This window comes from Dama dama, chromosome 20, assembly GCF_033118175.1.
Source record: "Dama dama isolate Ldn47 chromosome 20, ASM3311817v1, whole genome shotgun sequence".
NCBI classification, from domain to species: domain Eukaryota; kingdom Metazoa; phylum Chordata; class Mammalia; order Artiodactyla; family Cervidae; genus Dama; species Dama dama.
Genome location: NC_083700.1, coordinates 104,831,245 through 104,847,537, shown reverse-complemented (window position 1 = coordinate 104,847,537; position 16,293 = coordinate 104,831,245). Strand labels below are relative to the sequence as shown.

The following is a 16,293-nucleotide window of genomic DNA, read 5'->3' as shown; positions in this document are numbered from 1 at the left end:
GACACTCCTAAGACGGCGGCTTTTTATTGGTCAGCCTTTGGCAGTTTGAATTTGGTGGCGGCGGTCTCACATCGCGTTCGTCCCGGAGCCGCTCCTTCTCAGCTAAAGCAACCAGGTTTTTCCTCAGCCCGAGTATCAGAACCTGCAGGTGGGCGCCTCGCGAATCCTTTATGCCCGGGCCCGGAAGGGCAGGGGTCCCCATTCAAACCCCATGGGGGGGGCCTCTCCCGCCCCCTTGCGGCCCCCTCTCCTTCACTATCTCTCCGCTGACGCCTTGTGCCTCCGCCCCTCACTCCCCGCAGCCTCCATCGAAGCGCCATGGCTCCGTCTAGGAAGGGCGGCAGTCGGGTGGCCAAGACCAACGCGCTGCGGAACCGAAAGCTCGCCTCCTTTCTTAAGGACTTCGACCGTGAAGGTAAGGGGCGGAGCCTGGGTGGTCGCGGTCACCTGGGGCAGTCGCGGGGTGCTGGAGGATTGGGACGCGGGCGGCAGGGATTCCGGGAACCTTTTGCCCGCTGGGTGACCCATACCATGTCCTCTCTGCCCTCTCGCAGTGCAAATGCGATCCAAGCAAATTCAGTCAGACAGGCAGAACCTCCTCAAAGAGTTGGATAATTTGTACAACATTGAGATCCTGCGACTCCCCAAGGCTCTGCGCGAGATGAACTGGCTCGAATACTTCGGTAAGAGCTCCTGGTCTTTCCCCAGGCCTCGGCCTGGAGCCCTTCTGTGGTTACCATGGCAGCTTTTATCTTCTCAGTGAGGTCTTCCAAGATCACCTTAGGAGGAAATTGCAGTCCTACTCCTCCCCAATCCCTGTCTCACCTCCCTGCTTTTCTTCTTAGCACTTTCCCTCATCTTCCTCTGCGGGCAGGCAAATGTTTTCTCTAAAGGAAGAGATAATAACTATTTAAGGCTTTGTAGGCCAGAGGTTCTCTGTCCAAACTACTCAATTTTGCTGTTACATAGTTCCAAAACAGCTGTAATGAATGGGCATAGCTGTTTTCCAACAGAAATCGATTTGTGGAAACACTGAAATGTGAATTTGACAGATTTCAGATTTCATGTGTCATGAAATACTCTTTTTTTGAGAGGGGTGGTATTTTATCTATCCATTTAAAAGTGAATGAATGAATAGTTTGTTACCAGAGCTCAGATGGAAGGATAACTCCAACCAACTCTTTCTGCAGCTTATGGAAATCACCAATTTATAAATGGGCAAACAAATTGTGAAGTGCAAGGACTCAAAGAGTTTTCCTGGCCAGAGGAAAACCCCAGCCTGTTCCCTACCCTACCGCCTGGTTAAATGTACAAGGAAATGCAAGTTCAGTTCAGTCGCTCAGTCATGTCCGACTCTTTGCAACCCCATGAACCGCAGCACGCCAGGCCTCCCTGTCCATCACCAACTCCCAGAGTCCACCCAAACCCATGTCCATTGAGTCGGTGATGCCATCCAACCATCTCATTCTCGGTTATCCCCTTCTTTTGCCCTCAATCTTTCCCAGCATCAGGGTCTTTTCCAATGAGTCAGCTCTTCATGTCAGGTGGCCAAAGTATTGGAGTTTCAGCTTCAACATGAACAACCAGGACTGATCTCCTTTAGGATAGACTGGTTGGATCTCCTTGCAGTCCAAGGGACTCTCAAGAGTCTTCTCCAACACCACAGTTCAAAAGGATCAATTCTTCGGTGCTCAGCTTTCTTTATAGTCCAACTCTCACATCCATACATGACCACTGGAAAAACATAGCCTTGACTAGATGGACCTTTGTTGGCAAAGTAATGTCTTTGCTTTTTAATATGCTGTCTAGGTTGGTCATAACTTTCCTTCCAAGGAGTAAGTGTCTTTTAATTTCGTGGCTGCAATCACCATCTGCAGTGATTTTGGAGCCCAGAAAAATAAAGTCAGGTGCTGTTTCCACTGTTTCCCCATCTATTTGCCATGAAATGCAAGAGGCTGTCCTTTTGCTGGGTTACCCTTACTTTTACTTTTTTCTGATGATTAATTACCCACTAGGTAGCCTGTTGGCAACCCACTCCAGTATTCTTGCCTGGAAAATCCCATGGACAGAAGAGCCTGGTAGGCTATAGTCAGTCCATGGGGTTGCAAAGAGTCAGATATGACTGAGCGACTTCACTTTCACTTTCAGGTAGCCTGCCACCTGGATAGAAATGCACGTTCTGCTCACATAGATGTCATTTAATGATCCTTTTGGACTTTCTCTTTTATTTATTAATCTATTTGTACATTTCTGTAAATATTCATTGAGCATGTGTTAGTCACAATATTGGTGCTGAAGATGCATTGGGAAATAAAACAGACATTATCCTTGCCTCCAGGAACTTATAAGTTAATAGAGAAGAATTGTTCTAAAAATTTGGGCATGATTATATATTTAAATTTATAAGTACTACAGAAGAGAGTAAAGTAGTGGTCAATAAGCACATTTATATAGTGCTTTCTATGCCAGACAGGCACTGTGTTTTCCAATGTTAACTGAAAAACCAGATGTTTTCCATATATTAATGATTTCATCCTCATAACAAACATATTAGTTGTTGATTTTATTCCTGCTTTATAGATGACAAGATTAAAGCACAGAGATTGTTTACTTTGCTCAAAGTCTCATTAGCCAATTAGTGACAGATTTGAATGTAGGCATTCTGCTTCCAAAGTCCTTAACTGTTATACAGGATACTACCAACATTTCCAGCAGGAGGACTCTAACCTAAGTTTTTATTCTACATCTAAATCTTGCAAAGATGTCTTCATTCAATACACATTTACACCATATATACTGATGACATATTTTTCGCCGGAGGCTGTGGATATTATTTTTGTCCTCAAGTTCAGTTCAAGGCAGGGTTGGGTACTTCTACAGCTTTGAGTAGTTGTTGGATATGATGATAGTGAGCAACTAACTCAACACATCGCAGCAATCTGCAGTGAGAGAAAAATAAGCAGAGTTTTGGGTTTGAGCTGGGTTTTGAAAGATGAATTCCAAATTTGTGGAGTGCAGGGGATTATTTCAGGCAGGAGAAATAACTATCAGAACACTGAGTCATGAGAGACAGTGGCACATTTGGGAAATAACAGTCACTTTGGTGTAGTGGAACTTGTAGTAAGTCATGAAGGGAACAGTCAAGCTTGGAGAAAGATTAGACTAGGTTGTAGAGGCTCCTGAATGTTGGACCAAGGACTTAATCTGGTCCAGTGTAAGATAAGTGGTCATATTAGGGAAGATAGTTTGTTGATTAAATTATTAAAATCTAGTAACCAAGCAAATTGTTCTTTTCAAAGCCCTTGGAGGAAACAAGCAGGCCCTGGAAGAAGCAGCAACAGTAAGTGACTTCTATTTTTGAACTCTTGGTTAGTTTTTTTAGTCCATCCACAAAATTCACTTGTGGGTGCTGACTATGGAACAGGTTCCAGGGGGGACATTACTGATGTCAACTAAAAGATTATAGTTGTTGAATGCTGAGTACATGAAGGCCAAGTAGTTCCAAGGTTTATAGAGAAATAGTCCTGTTTTGGGCAGGTTCCTTGCAGCTCTTTGCCCTGACCTTTGCAGGTGAAGTAGAAAGCCAAGTTCCTTTAAACCCCTGGCCTGCTAGGGGACAGAGAGACTGTTGCCTTTTCACATCATACTCTAGAAGCTGTGCTCTTGAGTGGGACTCTCAGGATTCCCCACTCCTTCTCACTTCCTTCCTCCCGGCATGATTGCTAGGACTGAAGGCAGTATGATGGGGAGGCAGAATAGAGTTTAGATCAGTACTGTCTGTTATAATAGCCACCAGCCACGTGTAACTTTAATTAAAATTAATAAAATATTCAGTTCCTCAGACACATTAGCCATGAGTCATATGTTCAGTAGCCACTATGACTACTGAATCATCCTCCATTTCAGACACCTCTCATCTCTAGGACAGCACAGCTTCTTGCTAAGCCCTGACAGCCTCAGAGTCCTTGTCTGAGTACTCCATGTAGTCTCTACCAATCCAGAGGTGAAACTGTGTCATTTCTTGTCTGTAATGGCTATTCTAATACTTAATGTGCCCCACAAGAAAAGGCTTGTGAAGCATGCCTGCTTTTGGCTATTCCCATACATATAGATAGTTACCACTGGGAATAAACTTAATTAGAATGGTGACTGGAAGCCTTTTTGAAGGGTACAGGAGCATAGAGAAAAACATTTGGCCATCTAGACTTAAAAAAAAAATCCTTTTAAGGTAACTGTGTGATGGGTGCATTAATTAACTTGATTGTGATAACTATTTCACAGTGTGTATGTGTAACACTTTTTTATATATGTAGGCATTTTTTTAAATTTATTTTTTAATTGGAGGATAATTGCTTTCAGAATTTTGTTGTTTTCTGTTAAACCTTAACATGAATCAGCCATAGGTATACGTATATCCCCTTCCTCTTGAACGTCCCTCCTATTTTCCTCCCCATCCCACACCTTTAGTTTGGTACAGAGCCCCTGTTTGAGTTCCCTAAGACATACAACTAATTTCCATTGGCTATCTGTTTTACATATGGTAATGTAAGTTTCCATGTTACTCTTTCCATACATCTCACCCTCATAACACTTTGAATGTGTTAGTATCATATTTGTCAGTTATACCTCAATAAAGCTGGGGGTGGAATGAGAAGACTGACATAGCATCAAGTGTTGTAGAGAATATGGGTCATTTGAAACTTGTACTGTTTGCTCCTGGCATGTAAACAAGTACAATCACTTTGCAAAACAATTTTGCATAGTATTAAGCCTGAACACCTGTGTACCCTGCAACTCTCTGATGCCCTATCCCTAAGTATACAGTCAAGAGTAAGCCTGGACATGTGTGCATCAGACACAGCTATAAGACAGTTCAAAGTAGCAGTGTTTGTAATAGCAAAATACTATTGACAGGAGACTAGACAAATCCATTGTGACAGGTATTACATAGCAGTGAGAACAAATCAACTACAGTCACAAATAGTGGTCAAAAGCAGAACCAAGTAAAATATTGTTTAAGCACATAGACATTTGTGGTGAAATATACATACGCCCACACTTTCTTTCAGGCAAATGGAATGATAGTGGTTATCTCTAAGGAATGACAGAATTAGGACACTAGTCACCTTCTGAGGAGAGGCAAAGAAATAGCACAGGGAGAAGTACATAGCTAGAAGCAAGTAATTGGCAATGTTTTGGGTCTTTGGTTGTATGGTGGATTTATGGGAGTTCAGTATTTTGTGTTATAATTTACATAATCTTTTGTATATATCAAAGATATGGTTTTTTAAGTTGTTTTTAATATTAAAATGTTGTTCCTCACATTTGATGAAATATACCTGGTGTTTTCTGACTGTGTTTGGCACAGGCTGACTTGGATATCACAGAAATAAACAAATTAACAGCAGAAGCTACTCGAACACCCCTGAAACCTGCCAAAAGTGAGTACTTTTCAAGATCCCTTGTTGCAGTGAGAGCGAAGACCCAGTGTAGTTGGCTGGCTGCTCGGGGAGGCCTCCTTGGAGGAGTCTCTTCCCTCTAATGCCTGGTCCTCAGTCTCGAAAATCCAAAAATTTGATTTTGTCCTCTGCATTCAGTTAATTATATGCAGGACTGATAACTAACCAAACTCTTCAGACCAATTTGTGAGCTAAAGTGAAAGAAAAAAAACAAAAGGCTGTGCTGGAAACCAAACACTGTTGCCTGCTTCCTTCCCTGAGAGAGAGGCGAGCAAGGTTTGGAGAGGTGTGACAAGACGTAGAGTGCTGGCCAAGACTCCCTGATGTGAGCAGAAGGGTTGAGAGAGAATTGTGAAAGGACCCACTTTCTCAGCGTGTCACTCCATGCTACTCAGTTCAGTGACCCATCTGTGTAAAATTCTCTCCCATACACGCCCCACACTCGGAGAAACACTATCTTAGAGGGAAAGTTTGGGGAAGCTGATTGTAATTAGTGAGCATAGATTCAAGCCAGGATGGGCTCTCTAATGGACATGCTGCCACTGACCTTAAGCTCTGGATTTCAGGCTGCCCATCAGGCAGCACCTTCTCTACTGGGCCACACCTAAAATACCACCCAGTGCTTACTCCAGCTTACCTTTTCTTTTTTAAAGGTAAATATATTTGTCTTCTTATTTGTGTCAGGGAGAAAAAAGCTTAAAATTCATTGAGTCTGAAGTCTTTCCCCACTGTTAAATTTCTCTATGGAATCCCTGCTTCGGATTTTCTAGCCTGTGGTTGTATGTATTTAGCAATGAGACACTCCCTTTCAATGATGGACAGCTGGAATGGTTAGAACATTTTTTTCTAATTTTGAACCAAAGTTTCCTTGTGGTACCTACATACTGATACTGCTTCTGTTCTTTGAGGTCCCATAGAGCTGCCTTCCATATGACAACCCCTTAAATATTAAAAACTGGTATTTCCTCTTAAATCATCCATCTTAAATATCCTTCATATTCCCTTCCCATCTAAAATGAAAATTATAATAATTTATTGTTTATAAATAGTATTTTATTATAATAAATAGTAATAACATTAAAAAAAAAAACTAAGATCATGGCATCCAGTCCCATCACTTCATGGTAATTAGAAGGGGAAAAAGTAGAAGCAGTGACAGACTTTATTTTCTTGGGCTCCAAAATCACTGTGGATGCTTACTTCAACCTTGAAATTAAAAGATACTTGCTCCTTGGAAGGAAAGCTATGACTAACCTAGACAGTATGTTAAAAAGTAAAGACATCACTTTGCCAACAAAGGTCCATATAGTCAAAGCTATGGTTTTTCCAGTAGTCATGTACAGATGTGAGAGCTGGACCATAAAGAAAGCTCACGGAAGAATTGATGCTTTAGAATTGTGGTGTTGGAGAAGACTCGATAATTCCGTGGACAGCAAGGAGATCAAACCAGTCAATCCTAAAGGAAATCAACCCTGAATATTTACTGGAAGGCCTGAGCTGAAGCTGAAGTTCCAGTATTTTGGCCACCTGATGCGAAGAGCTAACTCATTAGAAAAGACCCTGATACTGGGAAGGATTGAAGAAGAGGGCTACAGAGGATGAGATGGTTAGATAGCATCACTGACTCAATGGATGTGAATTTGAGCAATCTTGAAAGATAGTAAAGGACTAGGAAGCCTGGCATACAGCAGTCCATGGGGTCGAAAAGAATTGGACATGACTTAGCGACTGAACAACATTAATACTTATAATGTGTTCAGTATCACTCAAGGGACTTTACATTCCTTCATCCCACAAATATTTAATAAGCACTTGTAGGCACAATTCTAGAGTTTGGGATGAATAACAAAGACGTCATTTTCGTTGAGCACACATTCCATGTCTCATATCCCCATGAAGTGTCTCCTCTTATAGAAGAAGAAATTGAGGATCATGGCAAAAACCATGTGACATAGTCAGAGGCAGGATCAGGCCTCACACTCAAGGCTGTCTGACTCTGGGGTCTGCATTCTTAATCAAAATGCTGGGCTGCCCATACAAAGCACGATATAGGGTTTTTTAACCACTCTGAGACTTTTTTTTTTTTTTTGGCTAAATTCTCTCTTTTTTTAAATCATCTTTATATTGGATCTATTTCTTAATTACAACCTAAAATTGCTTAAGTTTTATTTCCTATAAGAAATATGAATGCATAAAAGTTTATTCCCATGAGAAATATCACTCTGTTTAAACTTTCTTATAGCACGAAAGGTAATGCAAGTGGATGAGATGATAATGGAAGAAGAAGAGGAAGAAAATAACAATAAGAATCGTCAAACTGCAAGAGTAAGTAGGCACTCAGTTTTGGGGCGGGACCCTGTCAGCAGACAAGGAAATACTTAAAATATAGTATGCCTCTTTTATCACTCCCTATCCCACTGCCCCTGGAAGTTTTACCATTCCTTTTAGGACACAGCCTTTAAAATGAGTGAAATTTCACTAGCTGGAGAAGAAAAGGAAGGGAATTCCAGGAAGAGGTATGAAAGTGCCCTTTGAGGAACAGGAAGCAGTTTGGTGTGGTGGCAAGGACATAAGCTGTGAGAGTAATCGGGGAAAAGCAGGGGTCTTGTGAGCCAAGCTTAGAGGCTGCGATTTCATGAGGTAGGTCATGGTAAGTGACATAATGGATAGGTATTTCAGAACAGCATTCAGGAGAAACAAGAGAGAGAAAATTAGAGACAAGGGAACCAGTTGGGAAGCTTTATTATTTTTGTTTAATTGAAGTATAGCTGATTTACAGTGTTGTGCAAATCTCCGCTGTATAGCAGTGTGACTCAGTTATATACTATAGGCATTCTTTTTTAATACTTTTTTCCATTATGATTTGTCACAGGGTATTGAATATAGTTCCCTGTGCTATACAGTAGGACCTTGTTCATCCATCTTATATATAATAGTTTACATATGCTAACCCCAACTCCGAGTCCTTCTGTCCTCCACCCACCTCCCCCTTGGCAACCACAGTTCAGTTCTCTGCATCTGTGAGTCTGTTTCTGTTTTATAGGTATGTTCATTTCTGCCGTATTTTAGATACCACATGTGATACATGGTATCCACATGTGATATATATGTGGTCTTTCTCTGACTTATTCACTTAGTATGATAGTCTCTAGTTGCATCCATGTTGCTGCAGATGGCATTGTTTTGTTCTTTTTTATGGCCAAGTAGTATTCCATTGCGTATATACCACATCTTCCTCCTCCATTCATTTGTCAGTGGACATTTAGGTTGCTTCCATGTCTTGGCTATTGTGAATAGTGCTGCTATGAACATAGGGGTGCACGTGTGTTTTTGAATTATAATTTTGTCCAGGTATGTGCCCAGGAGTGGGATTGCTGGATCATAATGTAATTCTGTTTTTAGTTTTCTGAGGAACCTCACACTGTTTTCCATAATGGCTGCACCAACTTACATTCCCACCAGCAGTGTAGAAGGGTTCCCTTTTCTCCACACTCTCTCCAGCATTTATTATTTGTAGACTTTTTAACGGTGGTCATTCTGATTAGTGTGAGGAGGTACCTCATAGTTTTGATTTGCATTTCTCTAATAATTAGTGATGATGAGCATCTTTTCATGTGCCTACTGGCCATCTGTATGTCCTCTTTGGAGAAATGTCTGTTAAGGTCTTAAGGTTCTGCCCATTTTTCGATTGGGTTGTTTGTTTTTTTGTGAATTGAGTTGTATGAGCTGTTTGTACATTTTGGAAATTAAGCCCTTATCTGTGAGATCATTTGCAAATATTTTCTTCCATTCTGTAGGTTTGTGTTTTTTTTATGTTTTCTTTGCTATGCAAAATTTGTAAGTCCCAGAATTCAGTCCCATTTGCTTATTTTTGTTTTTATTTCTATTGCCTTGGGAGACTGACCTAAGAAAACATTGGTACAATTTATGTCAGAGAATATTTTGCCTTTGCTGTCTTCTAAGAGTTTTATGGTGTCATGTCTTATGTTTGTCTTTAAGTCGTTTTGCATTTATTTTTTTGCACGGTGTGAGAGCGTGTTCTAGCTTTATTGATTTACATGCGGGGGCTGCTGTAATTCTTGAACTGAGGCCCTGACCCTGTAAAAAGAGAAGGGATATGTTTTACAAAGGAGAGTGGGCAAGGTTGGTGGAGAGAAGGAGCGACCTGAGACGAACAGGTGGTTTCTGGCTTAGGGAACTGCCCTCTGGTGGAAATGGGGCATGGGAGGAGGAGTGCTGGGTCAGGGCAAAGGGAAGCAGTTAGTCTGTCAGTGCTTCAACCTGCTGAGTGTAATACTTCTCCAGCATGTCTAGCCCTGACAGAAATCTCAGCCTGGAGCTCAGGCAGAAGAAAGAGATTGAGAGACACCGACTCCCAGATCTTTAGGTGGTTGTCCCAGCGTGAGGCTGTACGGGGAGAATGTGGAGGGGAGGCTGAGGGTGGACCCTGGAGGGAAGGTAGAAAGAGGAGCTTGTGAGGCAGCCTGCAGAGCAGACGGCTAGCCAGAAAAGCAAGAGTGGTCCCGCCAACCTTGTTCAATCTTCTGAACAAGGGAGGATCATCAGAAGGTAAAAACTGATTCTTGTCAGGTACTTCCGAGGACTCGGCAAGGGTGAGGGCTGCTGAGGGTTCCTTGTGTAGGGCACCTGGGTGCCCTTAGTGACTGTCACAGCAACGCTGTATGAGGGGTGGGAGCAGGATAGGGGAACCAGCCAAGCTGCACTCAGTTCAGCGGGCACTGACCTTTCATCCTGGTCAGAGTTCTCTAATTGGAAGACTCGGGCAGTATGATTCTTAGTTGATCAGTTCTGCTCTGAATTATTTAAGTCACTGTGAGTTCTGTAAGGTATACCTTCTGACATTCGGATACTCAGCTCTTTTCCAGAGCTGCTATCCTTCTCCCTAACCTTTCCCCTTTGTGGGGCTTTTTGTAACCTCGGTTTCATTTGTTTGTGACTTCAGGTTAAAAGGTGTCCTCCATCCAAGAAGAGAACCCAGTCCATACAAGGAAAAGGCAAAAATAAAAGGTAACAGATTTTCCAGATTCAGATGTGGTTTTGGTTTTATTGGAGAGCCACATTCATCATGGCAGGAATGGGCGGTAAAAGGGCTTTTGTGACTTGTGTTCAAGTAGAGCTTCACATCATCGAACCCGCCAGTATCTGAGCTTGGGGGACCTCTAGAAACCATCTGACCCAACACCTTCTCTGGCTCTTCAGCCCATGTTCTGTCTTCCCCCACCTTTTTTTTTTTTTTAATGCAAACAGGGAGATTAATAAGATACAGAAACATACAGTAAGCACTGCATATTTTGTTCAGTTTCCGGACAGTCAGTGTATAGAGCTACCTACATGGTCAGTCACAAAGTGGCTATCACCTACCTGTGGTTAGTTTCTTGAAAAATTCCTCCTGGTCCTGCTAAGTAATGAATCACCATGGACTTCAATTTCTTATGCTGGGAGGGTGGGGGAGAGGGCTGCCTCTTAACAAGCTCAGGAATAGAGTCACTGGGGCATGTCTGTGAAGAGTGAGCCCCTCTCTCTTCTCCCTGGGCAGTGGGAGCTTCCTGGCAAGAGGACAGGAGCTCCAACTAGAGGGCCTACAGGGTGCAGAGGGGCTGTCTCCTTCCTCTCATTCCCTTAGCTTGACTGAGAAGTCAGATTCTGGAGGCAGACTGCCTGGGTTCAGGGTTCTGGCTCTGCCGTCATATCCCTGAGTTTCTGCATCCAGAAATGAGGATAATGGTGCCTCTCACAGGGTGATGAGGAGGCTACACAAGCTAACGCGTGGAAGGCTCCCAGGACAGGCTCTGACACGCTCAGTGTTACCTGCCTCTATGGCTGCAGTCACTGGACCTGACACTTGGTACACCTAATGGCCGTGTCTCTCCCGTAGGTCAAGCCATTATGCCACCGTTACCCCGTCTGTGGGCCGACTGGAGCTGTCTCTGGTGAAACCAACCCCGGGCCTGACACCCAGGTTTGACTCACGGTGAGTGCTGGCAGCACTTGGATTTCGGTGGGAGCCCAGTGCTTGGCATTTGTCGGAGAGGACGGAGATTTAAGAAAATACTGGAAAGCCTCTCTCGGGAGCGTTTCCTAATGTTTGCCTCTCCCCTGAGAGCAGGTTCGCCTGTTTTCAGTGACAAAATGATTGTTTATCTGATGGAAGGGAGGAGACCAGTCTGTCCCTGATGACTTGGAGGCCTCTAGTGACTATTTTGGTCTTTTCTGATTCTGATTAAGTTTATTTTAAGTTGGGAGGTACTCTTCCCATACCCTTGGTAGGAGTGAAAATTAACACCACCTTTTGGGAGACCAATATAAATACAGATGTTCTTACAGCATAAATTAATCCCTTCTACAGTGCTGGTCAACTGGATAGGAGATGCTGTGTAGCCATTAAAAAATAAGTGGCTCTGCATGTGCTGATGGGAAGAGCTTCATGGTCAGGAGCCCCTCCAAACAGGTGGCAGAGCAGCGTGACCTAGATGATCCCATTTGATAGTTTCTGGAAGGACGGATAAGGAAGAGCCTGCTTATCTCTGGAGTGGGAGAGTGAGGAAGACTTACCTCCTATTTCTAATTCTCACTCCTCCTTAACTTTTTTTTTTTTTTGCATGAGTATATAGCAAAGGACATTTAGGGAAAAAGAGATGGAAGCACTTTAAAGATCTCAAGAAAGTCAGTTTGGGAATTAATATAATGGTGTCATCACTGAACCATCCTCCTTTGACCCTGGAAAATTTCTCCTGATGGAAACACATAGCCACTCTTGGAAATATATTAGCCACTGTTTATTTCTGGCTTTGTGGGTGGATGGATGGATGGGTGACTGCTCTCCATATGGAGCTTTGGACCTAAAATTTACATGGATAAGAATTGACTTTCACTAGATGTATGTTTGATAATTACCTCCTCCTTTCTCCAGCTGTGTTGAGTCATTACTGCTTTTTAACCCTAAATTTAGAATGCTCCTTCTTAGAAATGTGTGATTTGAAAACTGCAGCTTGAGGCCAGATGGGATTTGGAAGAGCTCGTAGCGCCTGGTGTCATTCAATCTGCCAAGCCATCTTTACAGAAATTTTCCCACTTTATAGGATCTTCAAGACCCCGGGCCTGCGTACTCCAGCGGCCAGAGAGCGGATTTACAATGTGTCTGTGAATGGCAGCCCTCTTGCTGACAGCAAAGAGGTATTCCTCACTGTGCCGGTGGGAGGCGGAGAGGTAAGTGTTCCGGGGAGGGGTGGGTCAAGCCACAGTGTGCTGCTTACTCACCATTTCTTTCTCTTGTCCATCACCCATTTCTCTCCCGGAACCCAAAGTCCTTTGGTTGCCTGGCTCGTCATCTCCACACTTCTGTAGAACTCAGAACCATTTCCTCTCCCAGGTTAGAGCTCTAGACTGAGAAGATTCTTGCCCAGCTCTGGGTTCCATTTGTTCAGCAGCTAACATAGGCCCATGTATCTTGTATTAACAGCAGGTTCAAGATGTGGAAGACATTCCTGCCCTTGAGTAGCGGTCAGTAGTCAAGCTAGGCTCCCAATTAACAATAACATAACATATGATGTGTGCAGTAAAGGAGATTTTAAAGGGTGTGCAAAGGAGGGCACTGTCAGGGTGCACGCTTAGTCTAGAAGGGGAAGCTCGAGAGTCTTCCACTTTGTGTAACTTCAAGGAGTCTGAAGCAGGCAGAGCAGAGCAAGTTGCTGACCTCCGCTCGGGGACAGAGGGGATGGTTTATCTCACGTGAGGTCTGCAGGGCATTTCTAAGCTAATGTGCACCCCTTGTCTTTGGCTGATCCAGCCACTGGCCCAGTGATAAACGCCAACATCACTGTCTCCTTGGGACTAACACCCCTCCTGCCTGCCTTGCCACCACCACCCACAAGTGCAGGACATCAAGGGGACCCCCCCCAGGGCACCCTGGGCTGCTGGCAGAGGTTCCTGCTCTGAGGGACCTGCCACTATAACCCTCTCCCCTCTCCACAGAGCATGCGGTTATTGGCCAGTGACTTGCAGAGGATCGATATTGCACAGCTGGATCCAGAGGCCCTGGGAAACATTAAGAAGCTCTCCGTAAGTCTCACGCTCCTCTCCACACACAGGGTGGAGCCTTCTGGGTTTAGCCATTCTTAGGATTGCCTTTTGGGTCTGGGCTGGTGCTTTACACTTACAACTGTTTCCCCCAAGGAATTTTGACACTACGTTCTCCTGCTTACCTAGCAACAATTCTGTCCCTAAACTGATGTTGAGTTTTGGTCCAATCCAGAGTGCCTACCACAGAAGTTCCACAAGAAAATAAAAAATTCTGCCTCATTCAGGCAGTTGGTGCCTTTATGTTACGGCACAGCAGTTGACCTCTGGGAACTGAAGCTTCCACACAGCAGTTCAGGAACAGGGTGAGGAACTTGTTACAAGGAATCCCACAGAAGCGAAAAGAGTGCTGACCAGCCAGGCCCTCTGGGTGGTGGGACCACAATGCCAGAGGTTGATGGGACTCTGCTCTGCTGCATCAGCTCCGTTAGCACCTCTGTCTTTGGGGCCCAAGCACTCATTTCTCCTGCACCAGTCCTTCCTCCCTAAGCAGAATATCACCTTCTCCATGAGGCCCTTGGTTCCCCGCCCCCTTACCTTGGGTCTGGGTGCGGCTCTGCATAGTTGCACTCCCTACACCATTGCCCAGCATGGGCTGTCCAGGGTTAGTCCTCATTTAAGTTCTTGAGGAAGAACTGACAATTCCGTTCTCAGCTTTGGTCAGACGGGCCACCCTGGTCCTGTCAGCTGGATTTAGTGTGGTGGACGGGAACACGTAGCACAAACGTGGCTGCTTTTGGCCCCCACTTCTGGGTGGGGGGTGGGGTAGGGTCAGTGAAGGGCATGTCCAGGAAGCGGATGAGGGCGGAGCTGCTTTCTCAACCGTGTCATTTGGAACAGGCCAGTGCTGAGACTGGGCACATGCCAGCCACCCGAACCTGGTGACATCCTTCATCAGCTAGACCTCTAGCATTGCTGTTCCCAAATGATACCTTCACTGTCTCATCTGAGACGGCATTTTGCTGCTTCGTTCAGATGAGAAACAGAGATACAGAAAGTTTAGTTCAGTGTGCGTTGGTAGTCTAGTGGTGAGCATAGCTGCCTTCCAGAAGGGTTAGTTCGTTCATGTCCGAATAGAGGATGGAGAGCTGAGAGTCAGCCAGACCGGCCCAGCCCCAGTCAGTGCTCCGTGAGTAGACTAAGGGGCGGGGGGGCACGCCTGCCGGCACCACCCACTGAACGACCTCCCCTTTTCCTCTCAGAGCCGTCTCGCTCAGATCTGCGGCACCATACGAACTCAAAAATGAAGCTGCTATTCCAAGACGGGACAGGATGGGCCTTCAGTGGGCACTTCTGGAACCCTGAAGAGACCTCTTCCTTTTGGCTTACTGTTTGTTTGAGTGTGAAGTTCCAGCGCAGGGGGTGGCGTTCCTCTTGGAGAACTCAGGAAGCTTTGCTTTTGGCACCTCCAAATCCAAGTGACAAAGACACTGCCTCTGCATCCATACAGTCCCAACTTCCGGGCCTTCTCTGAACTGAATTCTCCTTCCTGCTCTTAGAGCGGCCGCCTCTGCTCTTTGCCCTGCCCCAACTCGGAGGAACCTCATGTTCTCAGGAGGACTGTCAGTCACCCTCAGCAGGGAGCCCTGTGCAGCTGGGCTCCCAGCCTGAAGGCTGGGAGCTGTAAGCTCCAAGAAGGGAGCTCCACGAGAGGGCAGCTCCGAAGCTGGAAGGAACTGTGCGGATGGGGCCAGGACCAGCCACAGCTGTGACCCCAGCAGGACACATCTCCCCTCCCGTGCCCATCCTCTCCCTCCTGCGGTGGGTACTGCTGGGGCTCTGCAGTCTTATACCTGCCATGCCCCCCAGGAGTCTTGTCTCCAGTTGATTTGTGGACTAGTATTGTGTATTATCCCTGTTCACCAAAGACCAAAACTTGGTTTGAGGACAGTTTCCATGTCTTGCTCCTCTACCTCTCCAGTTAGTTCAGTTAGTGGGAATCTGGATAAGGGAACTGTAGGATTTAGATTAGTGTGGGGTTTTTACATGACGGGTTGCAGTTGAACTCAAAGCTGTCTAGTCTCTGCCAGTTCTGTAGACTTTCCGAGAGCACTTCTCTCTTCTTAGGTTCATGGGGGAGCGAGTGTAGCTGGTCTGGGGGCCCCATTCCGTGCGTTTGGCCTCTGCCCTGGTGTGGGCTGTCCCGTGGGCACGGAGACCCCTGCGCCCCAGCCAGCCCTGCTGCCCCGAAGAATCATGGGACGTGGTCCAAGAACGTGGGAGCCGAGAGTTCCCACCCCGCGCTCGGGAGCACAGTGGTGTGTGTGGTTCTTTGTTGTACTTTGTACTATCTTGCTACACAACCATCCTAGTAATCCAGTCCTGTCCAAGATATGTTCTTTTCAAGTTGTCTTATTCTCCCTTTCCTGAGACTTTTGTACATATTGTTTTCCTGAGTCGTGGTATCTGTAAGCTGATTTATTCTGATCAGAGCTACCGAAAGGTACCAGTTTTCAATAAAGTATGGATTTGGATTTGTTTTTAACTGATACTCCACCTGCCTGTCATCTCCAAAATGTGCTACCTGGACTAAAGACAGTTTGGGGGCTGAAGCTATTAGAGCAGAGGGTCCACAGACAGCTACTTCCCACAGACGTGAAAGCCTTTACTTCAGGCAGAATCTCTCTGATATCTGAAAAGGAGGCCCTCTCCCAAGCAGGGCATGGTAATCTAGCCCAGGAAGCTTTTTCCCAACGCCTTCTTTCCACGAGCTAGAAATTTACATCTTGGGGGCACA

General features: G+C 45.1%; 1 protein-coding gene across 1 annotated transcript; it reads left to right on the top strand.

Annotated features, from left to right (window-relative positions):
* The first annotated feature begins 22 nt into the window (after positions 1-22).
* CDCA8 (cell division cycle associated 8) lies at positions 23-16,046 on the top strand. The gene is made up of 11 exons (XM_061122346.1): positions 23-148; positions 303-415; positions 555-683; positions 3,300-3,340; positions 5,369-5,441; positions 7,702-7,784; positions 10,423-10,487; positions 11,356-11,451; positions 12,560-12,686; positions 13,452-13,538; positions 14,759-16,046. The coding sequence occupies exons 2-11, from the start codon at positions 319-321 to the stop codon at positions 14,801-14,803; spliced, it is 843 nt and encodes a 280-aa protein (XP_060978329.1). The 5' UTR covers positions 23-148; positions 303-318; the 3' UTR covers positions 14,804-16,046.
* Positions 16,047-16,293: the final 247 nt, after the last annotated feature.